This window comes from Solea senegalensis, linkage group LG1, assembly GCF_019176455.1.
Source record: "Solea senegalensis isolate Sse05_10M linkage group LG1, IFAPA_SoseM_1, whole genome shotgun sequence".
Taxonomy (NCBI): domain Eukaryota; kingdom Metazoa; phylum Chordata; class Actinopteri; order Pleuronectiformes; family Soleidae; genus Solea; species Solea senegalensis.
In genome coordinates, this window is record NC_058021.1 from 16,239,614 (window position 1) to 16,262,886 (window position 23,273).

The 23,273-nt window shown below is 40.9% G+C and overlaps 1 protein-coding gene across 1 annotated transcript in view; it reads right to left on the reverse strand.

Annotated features, from left to right (window-relative positions):
- Positions 1-22,935, reverse strand: part of sntg1 (syntrophin, gamma 1) — a 37,465-nt gene extending 14,530 nt beyond the window's left edge. The window contains exons 1-13 of the mRNA XM_044045167.1: positions 22,874-22,935; positions 13,674-13,863; positions 13,491-13,564; positions 12,843-12,892; positions 8,504-8,638; positions 7,124-7,180; positions 6,856-6,913; positions 6,698-6,741; positions 4,717-4,758; positions 4,316-4,418; positions 3,821-3,903; positions 3,348-3,478; positions 1,621-1,750 (exon numbers count right to left, since the gene is read on the reverse strand). Coding sequence (XP_043901102.1) covers positions 1,621-1,750; positions 3,348-3,478; positions 3,821-3,903; positions 4,316-4,418; positions 4,717-4,758; positions 6,698-6,741; positions 6,856-6,913; positions 7,124-7,180; positions 8,504-8,638; positions 12,843-12,869 — 810 coding nt within the window. The 5' untranslated portion in view covers positions 12,870-12,892; positions 13,491-13,564; positions 13,674-13,863; positions 22,874-22,935. The remainder of the gene's footprint in view (positions 1-1,620; positions 1,751-3,347; positions 3,479-3,820; positions 3,904-4,315; positions 4,419-4,716; positions 4,759-6,697; positions 6,742-6,855; positions 6,914-7,123; positions 7,181-8,503; positions 8,639-12,842; positions 12,893-13,490; positions 13,565-13,673; positions 13,864-22,873) is intronic.
- Positions 22,936-23,273: the final 338 nt, after the last annotated feature.

Sequence of the window (23,273 nt, forward strand, 5' to 3'; positions counted from 1 at the left end):
TACAACTGATTCATATTAATGGTGCCCTTCTCTTGAGGCACCAGAGTAATGGTAGGTACAGTACAGGTGGAGCTAGAGCCATGACAGTCAGCTGGTTGGGCGAGTGTCACTCCCTTGCGACCGCAGTCTATTCTCATACAAAGCTTGATGTCTTGTCAGCCATAAACTGAGCACAAAAAAAGTTCCTGGATGTCCTTTGTTAGACTTAAACTTCCTTTATTGTCATTGCACGAGAAAACACAACAGTGAATCTGGCAAAAAAAAAAGTGTTTTTGTTTGAAATTTTGTTGTCTGGCAACTGAAAAAAACAGCATCGAATTTGTTGTCTGCACACCGGTATGACGTCGTGCTACGTATCTCGCTGATGCAGCCACAGGGCACAGCGCACACCCGCCTACCAAGTCAAGGTACTCTTGTGAAAAGAGGCCTTGATCTCTCTGTGTCTTTTATCGAGTTAAATAAAGCTAAAATAAAATAAAAGGTACTGTTTTTAGTCGGAACGCAAGCCTGACCGAGGGTTTTACTGTTCCAAACCATAGCATACTGTATCAAAATGAACTGTGCCATGATGAAAATATGGCTCAACAGTTAAGAATCGAACCCAAAGCCTTTCAGCTGTAAGTGGACTCGCTCAACCACTGATCCACCAGCACCGAAATCTGTGCGTCTTGCATTCAGCCATTTTCAGAGCAAAGAATAAACTCCCAATTGTTCAGGCCTGTCTGGCAGTGAGTCATCAACATTAGGTTTAGTGTATCCCTCACTTTGTCCACTCCAATTAACCAGGGCTCCATTATCCCCTGTAGACCTTTACCGCTCTAACACACACACACACACACACACACACAGCAATGGACACAGAATAATTACAAAAGCCCTGTTTTTCACTGCTGCTCTCTCCGTGTTGTGTCGATGTCATGTTGAGAGTGAAAAACCACTGTGACATTTTGGTTACATTTTACCAGTCGATGGCTCGGGAGGCTCGGGAAATGTTAATCTGCAGTTAACTGCACGGAAACGGAGGGAAAAAACCCAATCAAAATCTCCTGATAAACATTTTCAAAATTGGACAATTTTTTTTTTTTGTCTGGGTTTTGTGTAAGCCAGCAACACACGCAATGAAGCTTGTTGGCAGTGTTTGTATTTGACTCCCCCTGCTGAGCATCATCAGCCGTCTGGAAACACAAAAACACACTGCGTTTCTTTTTTTTTCGTCTTCCATATCAGCTGTGGGAGAGCTGGAAAAATATGTTCCAGCAAAGACAAAAGAAGACTGCATTGTTATTCCTTTTTGTCTTGCCAAGTATCTTTATTACATAATATATTGTGATGAATTATAGATAATACAAGTGCAAGGATTTAGCTAGAGGGAGAACTGTTAGTGTAGAGCAGAGCAATTTCGGTTATTTTGATCTCACGTTCTTAGAAATGAGTAGCGTGCGCTTTGCTTGGTGTGAAAAGGCATTAATACGTTTGTACTTGCTGTGTTGACATTTACAAAGGGACTGTTGGATGATTCATAAACTCAACACCCTACCTAATACCTTATTGGTTTACATGGGTGACTGCAGGAGCCAGCAGACCTTCAGTAAGAAAGTGTTATTGTCTTATCTTACTCACATTGTGCTTGGTGAGACCGGAGATGTTGCTCACTATTGCCTGCAGCCAGTCCAAACAGTCCTCTGCTGTGGGGAACTGTATAACTCCACTGCAGACGCCGTCCACAGCAATAACCTGGAAAGCATTTTTCCTGAGCAGATATAGAGAAATATATATTAATCCAAACACTCTTTTACAGTGATTCACATATCTAAATCAGAACCCTTCATTTTCCTTGGTCTAATGTGTAAGAATAAGTGACATCTAATGGTTTGACGGAAGCTCACTCCTCCTTTTTCCAAGTCAGTCAGGGAACTAAAATGATCTTGTGGCTGATTTCTCAAATAAGAATATGCTACAGAAACATGACGGTGCAAGATGGCTGCTTCTGTACTACAACACCCTTGCCTAAAGTTTATATCAGGCTCATTCTAAGGTTATGAAGACCAACCACATTTTATTTTGAAGCCATTAAATACTAGTTAAATACAATTAAAAACAGGCAGTATATTCAATTTCTGCCAATAAATCCACCCAAATGTTGCACAGTGGACCTTTAAAACTGCAACTCTATGGTTGGCGTATATATTTTTAACTTCATTCGTTTGATTTTGATTTCCACTTACTTTTTATGAACCAGTTAGTGTGTTAGTCTTTTCAAAATCTCTAACAACTGTGAAAGTTGTGTGGTGTGTACCCAGCTTAAGCCAAGTTAATTGGCTGTTTGTAGCGCACAGACACAGTGTTGTCAATCTTCTTATCTCACTCTAATCATACAAACAAATATTAAACTATTCCTTTGAATGTGCCAGCAGATTTTTGGAGAGGACAAAAATGACATGATAAATCAGACTAGAGTTAGTCTTCATCCTAAACTAAAAAAGATAAAAGAATACAGGGGGTAACCAATCTTAAAAAACAAACAAACATATGATCCCAATTAATGTGCTAAAACATGCCATGGTTGCTGTTTAATGTACAGCAGGGGTTCCAAACTAAAACACATTGTGTTGAATCATAACAAGGGGTTATGTTTTCAGTCATGTTTATTTGTGAGCTGCATAACTCATGGATCGCCTTCTCAGCGAGACACTGTGAGACACTGAGCATCCTTAGTAGAGGTTTGTTCTCTCTGAGATCTTTCTGAAGTTTTTCTTCTAGAAATGTCAACATTTTTATTATTCATCACAAAGGAATTTATATTCACTCACAGAAGCTCAATCGCAGACTGACTCTTATATAACACACTGTGCCTGTCGCACACATAGCGCCATGCTGTGACCACACTGTCTCCATAAAACACTCTCAATGCTCACATTTTGAGTTCAGTATTGAGTTTTGTGTGTTTTGCGCAGTGGTTTGGTTGAATTATCCATTCTGGTCCATCAGAAATATGACAACTGCCGCCTGGTCCTTGTCGTCAAAAAGGCGTGGGAACCTCTGATCTCCAACGCAGCGAAATGACTGTCTATGTATTGACAGTTAAATGGTTTAGTACATCACGCATCCACTGTTGCATTCGGCAGTGAAGCAGGCACACAGATTTAGTGTAAGCAATGTTACGGCCCAATTGTTTGGTGTTCATCATGAATGGTTTAACTGGATATAAATACTTGCAAAACATATTTTCTGCTCCATTTGAAAAAGCCCCCTAAGCACCTAAAATGTAAACCATGTCAGCACTACATTAGCTCTGCAAGTGAGAACGGATCTCACTGACCCTGCAGAACGAAGCCCCTGCAGTTTACCTGCAGACATCAGAGCCCGGCATGTACTGTGACAGGCGGGAGTGTAGCAGTGGAATAAGGCGCAAGTCCACCCATCTCTTCTCCCAGCGAAGCCCTGGGGATGTGGGCCAGGACGAACAGGACAGCGTGTCCTGCAGAAGCGTGAAATTCAAGTTAGAAGAGCTTGTCGTTTCCCCATCCACCACATTTCTAACAGGTGACAAGTGAGGAGCTTGAGTGCTGCTGCCGCTGCCGCTGCTGCAGGTACACAACAGGCAGGACTACAGCGAGCACAAGCTGCAGAGGGGAGCTGATTCACCCTCCTCAAAGGATAAAGATAGAGCATCCCAAACAGCCAGCAGTGACAGCTGCATGAATACAACTTCCTGGCAGTGGAAATGCTGCTGCATGGTCACAAAGGGACAGTTATAGAATCTGTCAGTCAAAGGATGATGCAGTCAGAAAGATGGTGAGGGAAAAAAAAATAAAAATACCGTGTTGTTAGGATGGTAGTTTAAGTGCAGACCACTGTCACACAGAGGAGAGGACGTCCCACTACTCTGGTCACTTGGAATGCCTGAAAGTGCAGCACACACACACACACACACACACACACAGCCAATAAACTCAGTGAGACACTCATATTTATTTCAAGATTTCCAAGTTCACCGTATCACAACCTTTCAAAAGAAATGGTGAGTTGCTTTGTTCTCTGCACATGAGCTCCCTCCTGTCCTGTGCCAGTTAACTGCTTGATTGGCCAGTGGACCTGGCTTCTGTGTATATATATATATATATATACACATATTTACTTTGTCATAACAACCAAGTCCAAGAGTAGCAGCTGAATTTGTTTTTGTTGTCTTTTATTTTTGTCTCGTCGACTAGAGTTTGTCACCAGGACAACCAGTCCTACAGAGAAAGTAATGGCAGCTATAAATACTCGGTTGATTATTCTGCACAGCAAAGAGCATATAGAAGTCTCTCACATGTGCAGTCCTCACACAGCGGCAATTTCAGAAAGGCGGGCGTCTTCTTTAAGAAGGAGACCGTGAGAGTCACTTCTTCGCCAGCATTTCTCAGAACTTGGACCTGGAAGGTAATAAAAGGAAAAAAGAAATCTGAGAATATTTTTATAGCAAGAGCTGTAACATTTTTACTGATTGTTTGCTGTGATGAAACACAGTGTGTCAATATTTGGCTAAGAATGAAAACACAAGATGAAGGGTTTTATTTTGTCTCTGCTTTAAGCTCCGTATACACAGTTCTTGCAGTTACATCTAAGACAAAAAATGGTTATACATGAAAAATATATAGATCATTAAGTGAGACAAGATAAGCTGTTGAGAGAGCGGCGAAATAAAATAAGAGATATGAGCTGACGGCTTACCACTTCTTCATGGCGATAGCTTCTAACGTTTATTCCATTTATCTGGAAACAAGTTATATTGTTACACTAAATAACACAGCAGGCATCACATCACTGTAACTCCATCTTCAACTTGATTAATGAAACAGCACAATAACTCTTGAGCCCAGGACACATAGTCCCAACGGTCCAATCGTGTCCATCGCCCTGATCGAGGAGGTTTTTGCGGCACCGTTAGCCTTTGTTGGCATCAACAGGAGCCGTGCCCTTGTCTTTATGGACAACTTGGCATTTTGAATCTGTGTTGCTGTCCATCAATGAGAACGAACGCTGTGATTTACTGTTAACCCAACATAAAGAAATGCATAAGGTGGTAAACTGGTCCAAAAAAAGGAATGAATTAAGTATTGATCCCACACAGACTGGTGTTACAGAATCTCTTCCATTCAAACCTCTCCAGCACCATGGGCAAGACCAAAGAGCTGTCATAAGACATCGGTGACAAGATTGTAGACTTGCCTCGTGCAATCTGGACTGGGCTACAAGACAATCAGGAAGAAGCTTGGTGACAAAGACACCCCTGTTGGTGCGATAATTCAGAACTCAGAAGAAATACAAGATAACAGTCAATCGCCCTCACTCTGGAGCTCCATGCAAGATCTCACCTCATGGTGTAAGGATGAATTCCGAGAAAGGTGAAGGATCAGGCCAGAATTACATGGTAGGAGCTTGTTATCTCAAGAGAGCTGAGACCACAGTCGTCAAGAAAACCAGAGATAACACACTTTGTCATAATGGATTGAGGTTGTGCAGTGCCTGCAAGGTCCGCCTGCTCAAGGAAGTACATGTACAGGCAATAAACACCTGAATGATTCAGCGAAGGCTTGGGAGAATGTGATGTGGTCAGATGAGACCAAAATTGAGCTCTCTGGCATCAACTTGACTCGCTTTGTTTGGAGGCAGAGAAATGCTGAATATGACTCTAAGAACACCATCCCCATTGAGAACCTCCTGGCCTCGGTCAGAAAACTGAAGACGGGTCTTCCAGCATGACAATGACCCAAAGTGGCTCAAGAAGAAGCACATGAAGGTCCTGGAGTGGCGACCTTAATCACATAGGAAATCTGTGGCGGGAGCTGAAACTTTGAGTTGCCAAGCAACAGCATTTGGAGAGCATCTGTAAAGAGGAGTGGACCAAAGATGGACACGATAATCTGACCTCTGTGCTTGACAACAAGGGTTTCTCCACCACGTACTAAGTCACGTTTGCTTCAGGATGAAATCCTTATTTCACTCAATCAAATACAAATTAATTTATAACCTTTTACTTAATGCATTTTCCTGGATTTCTTTGTCGATATGCTGTCTCTGTTAAAATAAACCTACCATAAAATGATGGACTGTTTATTTCTTTGTAAGGGGGTGAACTTAGAAATTCAGCAGGGGATCAAATAATTATTTCCCCCACTTTTAAAGTCTGCTTATTAAATTTGGACTGAAGCGTGTGCCTTTGTGATAACATAAACAAACTGGAAGACTACGTCCCCCTTTTTATATGTGCAACTAACAGACTACTACCACCTGGTGGTAAAGTAAATCATTTCTTTTCATGCAGGTGCAGAACGTTGTGTGGTCTGTGGTCGCTAAGTGTGTGCGAGTGTATGCCTCTGCTGGGCAGCATCGCAGGTGGTTGTCTTGCTTTTGTGCCGATTGACCCTTAGACCATTGTGTCCTGGGCTTTATGAGTGGCGTACAGAAAAACACAGCTGCCATAAATAGGAGATGAGATGAGGGAAAGCATTCATTTTTTTTCCCATCAAAATTCATGTGAAATTCAAATGACAGATGAATGATTCTGGATAGCGATACCGCCATAGGAAACACACGACCATTCAACACACTCTAGTGAACGTGTGGCACATGAATTATTGAAAGAGCGGTGGATTGTTTTGCAGTGTAGAACTGGCTAAAACAGACATTAATGTAAATTGTGACATTTTACCTGAAGGATACCGTCTCCGATAAAAAGCAGTCCAGAGAGTTCAGCTGGAAACAGAAAACCACTTTTGGTAAAAAAACCAACTAAAACAAAACAGCCAAATAAATGGCAGTAAAAAAATGATAGTATACACTAATGTGTGTATATATATGTATATATACCTTTTTGTTCTTTTGATATCTTGGAAATGACGACAGGGATTTTATGCTCTGCTCCACCCTAAGGAGAAGCATTTAATCAAACTGAATCACAAAGGTATCACGAACACTGAGGAGAGACACAAAGACACTTGAGAGCAACTCAATTTCCAGCGAAACCCTCTACTAATGCTGTTATGGCAGTTTTACAAGAAAGTAATCAATAACACTTGTTCGGGCTTAATTTAAAGAAGTTGGGAGGAGCGGTCTAATCGGCTACGATCTAAATTACCTTGATGCTCAGACCGAACCCTCCAATCGTCTGCCTCCTGATCGTTACAGTCCTCTCCTGGAAGAGATTCAGTTAGAGAGAACAAATGAGTTCAGGCTGCCACTGAACCTGCAGAGACTCTGACAACAGGGCTTCTCTCGATTCAATCACAGCAAAATAAAAGTAGCACTGATGGAATGATGCAAAAAAAAAACGTATACATGTCTGTGTACGTGTCCAGTTGTGGTGCACAGGTAGCAGTGATGATATTTTTTGTATGTGCAAAAGTGGCTGTAGAGAGTAATAATTCTGTGTATTTCTTTCTGCGAATTGTTAGTGGGTGTACTTTATGCACAGAAAGCAAAAAAATCATACTTTTTTTTATTCACCTCCACTGAAATATGTATGCAATAAAAACAACTTGAACTTGGAAAAGATGTGGTGGGCAAATGCCAAGTTTCATTTTGTGTAATTCACACCAGAAAAATGAAATTCCGCCAAAAGAATGTGTCGGATTCTCACATCGATTCCTGTTAAATGTATTAAAATTTTAAAAAACATCGACGTTTACCATCAGGTAATAATATAAACAGCATTGTAGTTTTGGAGCCACGGGCAACAACCACTTAAACATTTGTTTTGTTACATTTCCAAAGAAAACTGGAAATGGGGGCAGAGCGGATTTAGAAAAAAGAAGTTTTATCATAACTGGTAATAATCTGACTAGTTGTTTCCATCGTCCTCTTATCCTGTCATTTTTTTTAATTTTCACTTAATTTCTTGTATTGTATGTATCAGGAATTTTTGATTTGGGCAGAGAAAAGGAATTGGCTCGTAACAGGGAGGTTGCTGGTTAAATTCCGAAAAAGGCAAAGAGCTGGGGTGCTCCTGAGCAAGGCGCCCATTGCTTCCCGGGCACAGATTTAGTTCTGCCCACTGTGTTCACCGACTCACCGATGCTGTAAAGTCTGCACCAGCAAGTGTACTGTTGTGCTTATGTGGTTTAACCCACGTCTTCGCCCTTTTGTGTAAATTAGAAAATGATCTTTCAAAGGACAAAAATCACTTTGTCCGTTTGTCTTTGAAGGTTATTTTTTTTGCTAAATGAATAAGATCATCATCAGAAAGGACACGGATTTGACGCTCATCAGATTAATTTGTAAACAAAGTTTAGAAAATGAACATTACACATTCTCTGTAGCAGTTGGTGAATTTCTATTTATAACCACGTTTACCTTTCGCAGAATACATCGACTCATGCAAATGTGTCGTTAGCGTTGAAAACCCCAGTGTCTTTGTGCTGTAACCTTCACATATGGACGTGTTTCGTACCTTGATTGTGCGAGTGCGGCGCGCGGTACGTGAGCGCTCAGTAATGATGAGTGAGGCCGCGTTACTTACACTTGAATAAAAAGGTTCTCCTGACACGCAGATGACATCTTGTTCTTGAATGGTCAGAATATCTTTGGCCAAGTGCAGTCGAATATTAAATGGCTCCTCATTACCTTCTTGCATCAAATAAATCCCAGTCTTTGTCTGCGAACAGTCAGAGAGAAAATCTCATTCATCATCCCTCCATGACTAAATTAACTGGCCATGAAATGAAATGTCACTGAGAATACTTGTTGCAGGGTGAACATGGAAATTAGGATACAGGGTTTAGGCAATATCAGTTATTACTTTTTTTACTATTTGGCTTGTTAGTGCTAATGTTGTAACAAATAACAATTTCAAGCACTGTGAGAAGTAAACACATTTAGACAAAAAGGAAAATACAACACTACTACTTTGACTATGATTCATTAAAAAAATGTTGTGTACTTAGTATGAATCCATGCTGAGGAGAAAACAAACTCATTTATTTAAAGGCGGATCATGGCAACAAATTAAGAAGCTGTGAAATTAAGAGGGCAGAATCGAGTTCACTCTCTCCAGTTGAATTTCCCTGCCTCACCCACAGCAGGTGTGAGGACCGGGTGTGTGTTTCCAATGATCCATTAAAAACATGCTAATCCGCATAAATTTACATTTTGCATATCCTTCACCCTCTCCCTGACTAATTGCAATCCCCGTTCTGTCCTTGACTTAAAAAAGGGCCTGAATAAAAAAAAAAAGGAGCCCCTTCACCTGACAAGACTGTTAATAGAAAAAAGACACTGGTGTCAGCATCCTTGTCACCTAGGATACAACACCCATCAGTTGACAAGACAGCCGGCTGCATTGCTGCTCTTCTCACAGAGAGCGTCTCAACCGCGGGTCGGACTTGAATCAAAGTCAGTTTACAGAGCACATTATCTTTCACCTGTAATGAGGTAAAGCAAAGCAATATGCTTGTGCCCGCAGCTGCAGCTGCAGCGTGAGAAATGGAGCGACGGGAGCGAGGATTCATTCACATTATTCACCGTAATGTGCACGTGAAAACCATTAACCAAGCAAAATGAGGGCAGTTGTGCCGTCACTGTACAAAGTCAGGTCAGGCCGTGTTTCACATGCTCGGGTGTTTTTTAACCTGTTGTATATAATTAACACTTTGCATGATTAGCCTCACCGCTCATGTCTCACACTCATGTTTCATTACTCTCACTGCCGTCAATTATTATCCAAATCACTGTCTCCAATCTGACTACCTGCACACGACTGCTGTTACACTGCCAACAGCAGGAGATACTGTGTGAAATGAGAACAGCGCGTTATACCACGAAAGGGTATAATAGTGAGGGGAATGTTCACTTTATTTACATGGCGTTAGAGAATTATGTTAGTTTGACTAAAACATGATGAAAGTCCACGTGAACAGTCTGACTGAATAGATAATGGAAAGGACAGAAGACAGAGAAGAAGACAACTACTCCTGGAGACCGACGAGGAGACAGAGTTAATGCTCTGCCAGTGCAAGGAATATCACGGACAGTAGGAAGACTTGGAATGGCACTCAGACGTGTTTCCAACTGGCCACCATCTAAACCAGAAATTACCCAACACTATCAAGCTGAAAGGGGGCAAATCACCACCTACCACAGCGAGCAGGCGGACACACTTCATTTAATAAATGAATGAATGAATGAAAGCTACAATCATAGCTCATCATAACTGTGCATGGAAATGCACTGACAGAAAAGTGTATTTAATAGAATTGTATGATGTGCCGTATAAAGGAACACTATTTCTGTAGAAGATATTGCTTCATGGTGTTTGACCAGCATTATAAATGTCTTGTTTTATTATTATTTACCACCACACTTTTTATAACTGTTTTCCATGAACCACTTTGCTGAGATCCTCATCACAGTCAAGCTGCCCTCACTCTATCGTCACAAAGGGCAACAGACTCCCTTTGTAATGTCTCAATTCAACATTTGACAGCTGCCACGTCAGTTTTCATAACCAGAAATTCACAAAATCACGGAAGAACTAAAACTAGAAAGTGAGACGATTAACTCCACATGCACTGCTCTCAGTAGACCACACATAACCAGGCTCCTCACTCTTCCACGTGCAATATACTGTAAATGTACATAAGTGCAATACACTCATACTTATACCATTTGTTCAACCTTTGTTTATTTATACTGTAAATATCAAGCCCATACTGTGCATATTCTGCAAACTGTCTACAATTCCACATTCTATTTTAACTCATTTTTTGTATAGTCGTTAGTGTTAATATCTTTATATATTGTACATTTTTCGCATGTTTATCATTTATTATCTTTATCTTTCCTGTCTTGGCTGCTGTAACGCTGTAAATTTCCCCACTGCGGGACAAATAAAGGACTATCTTATCTTATCTAGGAAAATGTTTACTGACGTTAAAAATCTAGTAGAAACTCATTTCCCACAACGACTTCCATTTAACTTCCAGTCATTTTTTGCAACCAACAGAGTCGCCCCCTGGTGGCTAACTACTACTTCCATCCGAATTCTTAAGTACAGTCTATGTGAGAGAGAAGACACGAGGGTGTGCGATGTATCAGTGCAGCAGATGTGGTGCAGCCTGGTAAAGTGTAGCTCACAGAACTAAAAGGAAGCTATTTTGGCAGGAAGCTGTGCTGTTCCATAGACGTGTGTGTGTGTGTGTGTGTATATATATATATATATATATATATATATATATATATATATATATATATATATATATACACACACACACACACGTCTATATACCAAGGAACATGTATACCACGCAATATGTCAGGGAACTCCATATCTCTTCAGCAGCTGTGTTCATAAACAGTGAAGATGGTGGGAAGCTGCTGTGCCCCAGGAAAAAGCCATGGGAGAGAATTTTAGTGGATCTCCAAAGATCTGCCATAAAAAGAAGCGAGCATAGACGAATGGGAACCTACAATAACTCATTACCTGTGTTTCTATGTCATTGCATGTTTCATTTTTTAGTGTAAAAAAAATAATATAATATCTGACAGTGGTTTTGTGTTGTATTTAAGAATCTGACCGCTGGTTAGCAGCAGGATTTTGGCCATTGGACTCTCACTTAACCCTTTAACACCTTAGCCTCAAAATGTTTCTGCTTATTTTAACCATAAAAGGACCAGAAAATGTCCTGTGAGTAAGTTCTTTAGCCCATTTTTCCAGAATATCATTCAATATCTGGCAGTTATTAACACTTTTGAATGTTAAATTGGAAAATAGACATTTTGAGTTCTTGTCTCAAATGTGCAAAAACAAGCCAACTCGACTGGAACGATCACACGTTGGCGTTGACATGCAACTTCTTAGGCAGTCAGAAAACGCTGGAATTTTTCCGATAACACAAACCGTCGCGTAATTACAGTAATGCAAAGTGTGCATATGTGTCGTCTGCGATACGCTCGGTGTTAAAGGGTTAAAGAAAACTGTATATTGTCTAAATTTATAGTATCCTAATACTGCAATATATCCTCATATCAGGGTATGTTTCGTATCGCAGGATTCTTGCAAATACACAGCCCTTCTACTAACATTATGAAGCTCTGGCAGGAAGACTGCCTTACTGCATGCTTCATTCATACTTTAATTCTCATGCATCCAGCTTTTCATCTCCTCACACCCACAGTTCTTAGCTGTCATTTTCAGGGGATTCTATCAGCCGGGTCTTATCTGTCCCCAAAAAGCTTCAACGCACCTGAATCATGAGCCAATTATCTCGTGGCCATCTTTTTTTAAAAACATATCGTCTCTTTCTGCATTAGTCATCTTGCTCTGTTTTCATGTGTTCGTGCGTTTCATGGTCTCATCTGATCCATCATTTTTCATGCTTCAGAATTCACCACCAGTGTCTAAACTAAGGTGGATTTTTCGAGTCAGCGCTCAGAAGAAGTTTTCCTCAGCTTTGATATCCCCATCGTGTGCAAGCGCCTAAAAAAATCTTTAAAGACATATTTCTGTTCAAGCTGTAATTGGGCAGTCCATGGCTGAGTGAAAGGGGAACTTGGCTTGTAACCGGAGGGTTGCCGGATCGAATACTAACAGGTCAAGGGCGCCTCTGAGCAAAGGTACCCAACTCCCACTGTTCCTAATTCTAGTAAGGTTCCTAGTAGTTTAATAATAGAAATAGCTACAGCGCGTGAGTGCATCATTTACACCGGTCTAACAATGTTTTGTATTAAAGGGTAACGACACACTTTCATCACAAACACTGCGGTGCTTAATGTTGCTTTCTGGTGATTGGAAAAGTCATGGCAGCGACTATAATTATGGTCAGCATCTGCTCAAAGTGTAACATTGATTCAATTCTACCAACCTCTTCATTTGAAGTCTTGAAATCCATGTGCTACTATGCAGTGAGGAATACTGCGAAGGAGAAAAACAAGACTGAGTCAGAGTGTGGAGGTATCTGCTGAACACCTGCATTCAAATGAAACCAGCAGTGTTACTCGGATGCCTGTTTTCATTGGAGTCCTTTCGACAATTGAGAGAGGTGGATTTTTCATTGACATGCTGCCCACTGAGCAATCTCCGGAGAAAACGCGAGACCATTAAGCATTAATGAATAATTCATTAGCAAAGGCGAAAACCCAGGTATCCTAATAAATGTTTCAATATAAAATCCAATGCTCCCCGAAATGAACTACGTGGAGCCGTGTCAGCAAGGCCTTAAGAGCCTGTTTCTCTGCCGTTTTTCTCAGAGCAGGAGAAAACTCCGACCATAACCTGAGATGTTTAAAAAAATACACCATGTACTTCTTTTAAATCATCTGACTCACTTTAGAAAGACAGATGCACAAGTAGTCTCTAATGAATGTTGTGAGAGAGCTTCATTTACATAAACCAGTCCCACTCAGTTTTAATCAGATGACTGCCACTTGACTCCACCAAATAAGTACGGAGTAAAAATGGCTCACACTTGAATTATAAAAACCTGTGCTGGAGAGGGAGTTCGCAGACTTACCTCAGCAGAAAGGCCCCCAGCTCTTTGCACGGTGAGGTCTAGCCATGGAGCAGTGAGTTGATCCTCGATCTGAGCTGTAGCAGAGGGCCCACCCGAATCATGGCTGTCAGACTTTGGCGACGTGTGTGTGTGTGTGTGTGTGTGTGTGTGTGTGTGTGTGTGTGTGTGTGTGTGTCTCCTCACTGGCTGTAGATGTTGCTGGATTTTTCCCAGCGGAGCCGGAGCAGAAGAGCAGAAAGAGGCGATCATGTAGTGAGGTTTCACTGCTGGCGGTTCCTAATCGGTGTCCGTGCAGCAGTAATAGGAGGATGTGGCCACGGCATCGTACTGAGAGAAAACCCACTTGCAGATGAAGAGCTGCTGTAAAAAAATGCTTTAAAAAAAAAAACAGAAAGAAATCATCAATATCTTCTTCTAAAAAAAGCTGAAAAACATAACTGATTATTGTTTGTCAAAAATGCTTGCGACGACGACTGAAAAGACGTAGCCTACAATTGCCAGCCACACAGAAAAGTGTGATGTCAATATAACTGCTGCATGTATGTGGGATGATGAATCAAACATAATTCACATCTCCATTTCCCAAACACCCAGCTGCTGCTAAACAAGGGAAAGATTCAAACTATCAATCCCGTCTCAGAGTGTGTGGCGGAGGATCCTCTCCGACACACAAACAAATAAATAAATAAATAAATAAAAACCTGTGGATTCATGCACAAATGCGCAAATGCAATTAACACATATTCTTCTATTTTCCTTGGATTTCTGTATGCCAGACGCAAATTATGCTTTTTAAAGTGTTCATTAAATTTCCAACAGCATACCCTTGAGAAATCCACCTCGTTAGCTTGCATTGTTGGCTTGATGCCACCTTCTTGTTGGGCTGCAGTGTTGCTACTGTGATCATTGTTACACAGGACAAAAAAAAAACTTTCAAGCTGCAATTAATACATAAATCATTGCCTTTTTGATTACACAGTGGCCTTAATCAAGCTTGCAAATGTCCTTGAGTAAGGGAGAAAAAGGCCACATCCATACTACTACATTTTCCCTTAAAACTACAGACTGTGTCCGAAGGAATCTGCTTCCATACTGACACACCTGACCATTCAGGTACACTGGGCATTGTGTGTAAACATGAAGGAGATTTTCTAGTCTGTAGTTGTTTGCTTAGTTTAAAAAAACAATGCTACTAATAATGAGAAACTATAGTGAAAAGTCAGGGGTGGAAAGTAATGAATTACATTTGTCCACGTTATTGTAATTGAGTAGGTTTTTTTGTATAGTTGACATTTTTGAATTTGTAATTTTACTTTTACTTTTTAACTGTTTTTTTAAGAAATACTCGACTTGGCCCCATTTTAAATCACATCTGTCACTATGTGTAATAACATGAAAAAAGGTTACACACCGGAAACTTTGGCAGTGAACGATGAGGACAGGTGAATTGGCACTAATTAAGGTTAGCATTGAGACAGATACATTATGTGTTTACATATTTTATTTTGTCAGCACTTTCATTTGTTAAGGTTTGCCTTTTAATTAAAAAACAACTCATGTGAGATTTATGTTCCCTTTTGCACGACACAGCCTTTTTTTTTTAAACTAGGTAACTTTCACTCCACGTACGTTTTAAACAAGCTACTTTTTTTTAACTTGAGTACATTTCTAGACCAGTACTTTTACTTGAGTAGAATATTTCAGTACTTTTATGAGACTGACAACAACACACTCTAACCATTAACACATTTAAATGCAGTTGGACAAACATTTGATTATATTTTATTCTGTCAAACTGTGATCTATGCTGTGAGGCAGCATCTGCGTTGCAGCAAATGAGTGTTATTTACATGGACAGGCTTTGAGTGGCAGTGTCAGAAATAGATTGCTGTCACCTGATTACAGCTGGGTCATGTGACCACCGTGTCCTGCATGAACTACCACAAGGCTTCATTAAATGTTTAACAGCTGATAGTGGAGCTGTGGCCAATAAGAAGCAATCTAGAAGGGAATGAGAGTGGATGTGTGTGTTTCTACTCGTCCAGACTAAAAACACAGACCCCCACTTTTAAAGCAAGTGTGTCTGGAGTAGAAGTGATGTACGTTTATGAAAATGGAGTAGTGTGTGGATGAAACCAAACAAGAGTGAGTGATTCAGAGTAGTTTTCTTTAAAGAATGAAAATAATATGCAAGTCAAATTTTTATCTGATGGTCTGATGAGCATTCTGACAAATTTGGGTTTAGTTCTTGAATTGGGCCACATGCCTCAATCTGAGTCAAGTGAAACACAATAGTCCTTCCTTCCTTGAGTTTATGTTTATGTTCTATTGTTGTGTTGAAAAGGGTTCACTCGTCTGAATGGTGCAGTTGGATGCGTGTGTCTGTGATGAGGTTTGACTGCGAGAGATGTTTGAAACATTTTGTCCACTTGTAATTATATGTTTTTACGCGGCCTTTGTTTCAGCTTGGCGGTTTGAGCTAATATTTGAATGTGCATTTCATTCAATTTGCTGCTAATTTGATATGCACACGCATCTACTTTGCTAGGAAATGACTGCTCAATAAACACAAAAGTCGTCTGCAGCAGTGTCGATAAACATTCAAGCAATTTGATGAGGAAAAATACCTGGATTTTTACATTTCTTGACAAGCAATCAACAATCAGGACTGGTGGTAAATAAAATAATTATTGTTTAGTTGTGACTTTAGTGCAATAAAGTGCATACAGATGATGACAGACGCGGATTTATTTATTTATTTATTCGTACTCAAAAACACACGTGTTAGTTTAAACTATTTAACGCGTCCTCAGCGTACGCCAGTGCGTGTGTTGTTTTTCTCGGAGCTTTGTTATTCAGGTTTTATTGACTGTGGAAATTCAATTTGAAAAACACGTTCACAGTTTTTGTCTCCATCTGCGCCTACACTGTGAGCTGTCGGAGACAAGCCAACTCTGTTTAATGGATGTGACAGAAATCCTGACATCATTTGTGGAGCTGCTTTAAAAATGAATGCGTGCACATGGTCTCATGAAAAATGTGTCTGCGGCGCCGAGATGAGTACTTTGTCTTAGATGGTGCCCTCCTCAACATCCTGTCAGATAGCCCCATGTGAGAATCCAAAGATTAAATAAACTGAACCTTTTGTGCCTCTTATGCCGACTCAGCATAACTCCTTTTCCCACCACACTATCAGATATTTTCAGTACTACCAATCTGCCAAGCAATGTTTTTTTTTTTCTCAAATAATTCTCTTGTCTATGACACAATGGCAGGAAACAGAGCGAGGGGAGTAGAGCGAGACTGCCTGGATGATGCGGAGATCGTAACTTGACATCTCCATCTCTTAGACCTGAGGACAGCTGCGACCCATGCGGGATGATGAATTGCCATTTGTGCGTGCAGGTGGAGCCGCTGTCTGCAGAGTGCTCCGGCAAATGTACTTTTACTGAGATGGGTTTCGCTTACTGTATGTTTCACTTGTTCTGCGACCTGGAACATAGAGTGCCTGTGAGAGCAGCTTTTTAATTTGGCCAGCGATGATGGCAGACATTATGTTACTCAAATATTAAAGCGTCCCAAAAGAGTCCGGCTAAGCATCAACAGCATTACACTAACACAATTTCACCGCGTCTGCCCAGCTCATGTTAGGAAACGTAATGAAATTACTGCTGCTAAAATAAGATCGTGGTCATGTCTTTTGAACGCAACACAACAGAGTAATAATCATGATTAGTTTTTATAATTCCTCCTTCATAAGTTAAGTTATTTCATAATCACTTATCACAATCTTCCCCATTAGAGACATTTATTTCAGCTGAGTTTGTCCAAGGTATCAAAAAATGCTACGTGAGCTCAGGGTGTCATCTCCAAATGTCAGCACAAAGCAGCATGAAGCTTCTTGCTCGTATCATTCAATAACCCTACAGTCATACATTTACTATGATGCGAAAAAGAATGCGACAAATCCTGACTTTGGAAAAGAGTTTGTTTAGCATTAAAGGCCCAGTGTGTACCATTTAGGACGGCTTTATGGTTGACAGGGAATACATTAGTCATAAATATGTTTGTATAATTGTGTAATTGCTTTGACATAAATCTTATTTGCTTTTTATAGCCTCAAAATAAGCCTTTTGTGTGTACATTGTTTTTCGAAAGGCCACCATCTTGCACCGCCATCTTGTTTCTGTAGCTCATCATGCAAGAAGAAGAAAAACATAACATAAACTCAATGCATAAACCGGCAAATACGTGTTTACATCATGTCTGGTATGTGAAAGCCACTGAAGTTCTTGGTGAAAGGGAGGGGTGAGCAGAGGATTGCACTCTCTTTTAACTTAGTGTATATTATGAATTATTAGGAGTTCAGTAATGTAATTTGTGTAGGAGGTGGTCGTGCATTGCAGTGTGTTTGACACTTCCACCTCCTGGTCGGGAGGTAACTGAGGTACCTATGCTTTATAATGTGTGTGTGTGTGTGTGTGGTTGGATTGGAACTTTGATGTTCTCAGGTGTGCAGCCATGCAGTTTTAAACTGCTGCCAAGCGGCTCTAAACACCTCGGTGTTGTAATGCACCTGTCTCTCTCTGCAAGACCAATCCATTTATTTTTGAATGTGGAAATTCTAGTGTTCAAGGAAAAGGCTGCGGCTCGTGGTTGCATGGGCATGTCAAGCTAAAAACGCGTCTCCTGTACCTTAGGACCACTAAGAGCAAAACTTAAAAAAAATAATTGGTATATTTCTCCAAAAAAAACTTCACTTTCAACCATAAACCATTAAACACACGGCACAAGTTTGAGCACATTAAATCGTCTGCTTAAATCTGTGTGGTGTGCAGGTTCCTCTCCGCCTGACAGTTTGTGACACATTAATAAACTGAACCTCCAGCCCCCAGTCTTACTCCTGCAGTGAGGCAGCTGTTTGAACAGTTGTGTATTTACAGAGCACAGCTAGTATCCAACAGAGCCTGTTTGTGCACCGCAGGAGGTGCCACTTCTCCTCCTTTTCCTTTAGATTATTCTCAAGATCGATCACTCTGGCAAAATAGAGGGAGCAGCTCGTCATCTTTTCAATTCTTTCTGCACCTTTTGTCAAAAAAACCAAAACAACCCATGTCTCTCATAAGCCAATACCTGCAGCCCCAGTAACATGGTGCTCATGAATGATAGGAGGAGGAGGAGGAGGAGTAAATTAGTGATGGACACATTTATAGACAGAGCCTCTGACCCTCTTGACGATGATGTATGTTTTCTGGCAATAGGGAGCAAACAGATATCAGCTGGGTGTCGACTTAAATCATTTCATAAACTTATTTGTAGCAAAAATAGACATGATGAACTGCCGCTAGAAGAAATGGCATAGTCACTGCTGCCAGGTTTATCAATTAGATTTCAATCAATATTATTTTATATATGACATTATGGTGCATTCCCTCTGGCTGTGTTATCTCATATTAGCACTTTAATTAGCCTCAGCAAATGAGCACACAACCTTTGTTCCCACATGAATTACAACATTCTCCTAATTAGCGCCTACTGTATACAAGTGTATGAATTAATCCTATCATATATAGACTTTACAGGGTGTCTCTTCTTTTGTATTGTAACCAAGGAGGTCTGAGCATCCCCTCAGAAGAAGACTTGAGGCCTGAAAATGGCCCCATGCTGTGTGTCGAGTACATGAAAGGAATAAAAAGCTCCACATTGTGCTGGAGGCGGGGCGAAACTAAAATGAAGCCGCACATCTGCTCGCACACACGCTACCTCTCGATTCATATCATTTACCAACTACACCTGTGAGACATGAAACTGTCTTAATAAAGAAGGTTCTTAAAAAAAAATCCTTTAAAGGTTAAGATTGTAAGTTTATTTTATGACCTAGTAACTGTGCATGACTTGCAGCTATAGTGACTATTTTAATCGTTGATATTTTTGATAGGTAAATCGGTAGTCTTTCATTTTTTTCTTTTTTTTTAACTAACATTCAAAACAAAACATCGGAATTATGACTATATTCTAATGCAGAGGTGAGAACTTCCAAATTTGATTTGATATTCAAATGATTATGACTGCGTTCGTTGAAGAAATAATCCAACATGAAACAATCCCAGTGAGACTATGATACGTCCTTGCTGTAAACTATCTCTGACACTGAAAATGGATTAAACGGGTAGAAAACATTTACCAATTAAGTATAACCCCCAGATCAGATAACTGCTCTATAACTTATATCCTAATCTGCAGCCTTTGCAATTTGCTATTGCATTGTTATAAATAGTGATTTTGATTCCAGCCTTACAACATAGAGCCTCAAATCTGTATCCTACACAATTTAATTGTCAACTCAGAAACAAGTCAGTGAACAGAAATGTTTTTTTTTTTTTTAGTATTTTGAGTGAAAATGTGTTATGGTTGTTGTTCAGTCAATAGCAAATTCTCTACAGCGACCAAATAACGCAGTTATACAGCGAATGAGGCTGAGCTGCAAATACAGTGTGCTGTCAGTGAGAACCACTGTTTAACGCATAGGCAGAGTATCCACATTAATCAAGTGTGACCCAAAATTGTCCAGTCTTGAGCTACTTACACATTATAAAGCATACAGGAAACTCTTCCTCTCAACAGAAACCCGGTGTCACAGCTAGAGATGCTATCTCTGAGGGGTTCTGTGACTTGTATGTAAAGCAACATGCTTCCTATCATAAATCTTTGCATATGATCGAAGCTCTTATTGCTTTCCTAAGGGCAGTCATCACCATCATGTGTGGCCCTCAATGCATTTGTTTGTGTTGCAGCCCTGAACCTCTAAATCAGATGGGCTGGTATACGAGGCGCATATAAATGAGAGTCGTGTCTTCTGTGTTCCCCGCCACAAGAGTTTGGTGTGCATTCGCTTCATTAGCCATCAGTCTCTGCTAAGACAGACTAATGGTTTTCTTGTTGCATGACACTGACAGAACCCTGATATATATTTCTCTCCAGCACTCTCGCTCGCTCGCTCTCTCTTCCTCTCAGAGAAACAGCCACACTTCTCTTATTTGTGCTGCACATACATCAAACTGCAATAAAAGCATATGGCTTTTCTCTCTGTGTATCAAACATCTGGAGCCGCTTGTATGGATGGTCGACCAAACACTTGATATAAAAGCTCCACAGAAACATCAGGCGCGGATACGTTTTTCTCTAGTGCTGCCGGACTCTGAAGCAAGATTGTAATGGAGATGTCCAGGCTAACGGTGACACGCCATAGGCTTTCTCAGCTGCCCTTTAGCCACAACAGTCGCTGCAGGAAACCATTAAAAGGATTGCTCTATTCCCACGAACCAAACTCTTTTCTTTTGAACACATACTGCAGCTACAACCCTTGATTATTCAGAATTGCTCGACTACATACAGTATCACATCACGCCGTGTGATGCTGGGGGAGTTTACCACTTTGAATGTGTGAGCATTAATAATTGATGCTGATGTATACACGCAATGCTTCCAGTGATGCTTTAGGACAGCTCATCCCTGTTGTGTATTTTGAAGTATTTAGCAAGACGTGCTTTTTAAATGACCCAGTGGGACTGAGTAGCAGCAAGAGAAACAGGAGCTTATTGATTATCTAAGTGGGGAAAATAAAGTGTGGAGGAACTCTCTGTTGGGAGTGCGTGATTGATGGCGGTACACTTAAGGTCACGGCGGTAAAACTTTGAAGGCAACGCTCCCTCTATAAGCAGAGCTGGACTAGAACACAACATGAGGGGTTCAAAATACAGAAACCCTTTAACTCAGACCTGGTTTTCTGCCTTCTGTCATTTGGCCAAACTGCTGTTTGATTTAAGACACGTGCAGGAGTGGGGTGTGGGGAGGTTATGTGAGCTTGGGCATAAAATCATCAATGACATGTCAACGTCTCTGCCTCTGTACGGAGTGAGACCTCCAGTACATCAAACGGATTGCTCCTGACCTATGACCAGCAAATGGACGCACTCAGCTCAGCTCAACATGCCTGCACGAGCAGACAGCGTCTCACGCCGGGTTTACAAACCTGAAATCAGTGTTAAGGACTCTGATTTCTACACCTCAGTGGGTTTCTTGCACAAAAACTGCACTGATTGTCTGTCACCTTGCAGCCTATAATGAGAGAGAGAGAGAGAGAGAGAGAGAAAAACGAGTTTGCCTTAAAGGCTCCCTGCCACACCAGAAGGAGAAGTAACACAGATTTCATGAAAGAGTATTCAGGATAATAAAACACAGTGGACAAGCAGCATCAGCAGCAGGCTGTGCTGAAATGCTCTTTTTTTGCAGGCGTTGATGATTTTTCTTTTTTAAAGAAAGAAGCTGGAGATGGATGCAGCACTATAAGGAGCGATCTGTTTGACGTTTGAGCAGGAAAATGTAAAATACATATTTAAACGGGACGAGCTGATATGATGCTCCGTATCTGATGCTGGTCCTTAACCTCCTTAATATCACATATACATGTTACTAAACACATGCTGTGAGGGCTGCATGTCAGCACCACTGCAGATGATATCAAAGTTGTGATATCAGCACATATTACGCTTTATCGTGGCTATTTTATGTGTCATAGAAAACAACTTTAAATACAAAGCAGTGGTGAGACTTTAACTGAGTCATGTTGTAACCTGTTTATATCTTCTTCTTTTATGGGAGCTGATAAATTGTTACACAGCTGAAAGTTTATGTTTTTTTTCAAATGGCCAGTTTATGGCATCAGTACAGCTGTGTTCTTTATTAACACCTGGTATTGGGCTGAATGTTGTTATTTGCAGTGATATCAGGCACACGCACAAAAGTAGAGTGAGCCATTCTTAAAAATAAAAGTAGGGTTGTTGTTTTGTTTTTTTGTTTATTGTCATTGGCAGGCGGTGCAGGGAGAGAGTACTTAGACGCTGCTGAAGAGCACTGAGGATGAAAAGATGCACTGCACTGACCGGAGGAACTGCGGCTTGTGTGTGCGTGTGTGTGTGTGTGTGTGTCTGCACTGAGGTAAATGCGAAAAGCTTTCTGCAAACCCATGTTCAGCTTAAAGCCTGCAAATCAGACAATAATCAGCCGCGGTTCATGATGAGGCCCGTCATAATCACACTGACCATCACAGTGCATCAGTTCAAACGTGACTAACAGATGATGATGATGATGATGCGACGCTTTTCATTGTGTGTGTGTGTGTGTGTGCGTGCGCGCGACTGGTACATAAATCCTGGTGCGCAGCTTTAAAGGAAATGAGGGGGAAAAAAGTACACTATATGATGTGAATGTTTGGTTTCATGGCTGTTTTGCACCATAATGAACTCCCAGCGTCCGTCAAACGCACTGTTGTGTGTTCTGATGAAGTGTAAATGTAAAAGAGGTAGCTGTGCCGTGAGGTTTACCTGAAATCCTCGTAACAGGTGGCGATGTCCTCTTGTTAGATCCCTTTCGACTCCGATTTTTTCTAATTTCTTATTTTTAATTTATGCAAGCAACGGCTGCTTTAACATCTCTGCGAAATCACAATGTATCCCTTGTGGCAGCATCGCCCACACGGCATCCTGGTCCACTACACTGTATATAATAATAAATGAATAAAAGAAAGAAAGAAAAGGGAGAAAACGGAGAGGTAAAATCTGCCCGCACTCGCTCGCCAGGCAGGATTAGTCCATGTTCGCTGTGCAGCGGCGGTTGCAGGGATTCCTCTCCTCCGTCGACATCTCCAGCAGAGGCTCCTCTGCTTCCACAGCTCCGTGTCTGTCTCCCTCTCTTCGCATCGTGCTGCTGCTGCCAAAATGACTG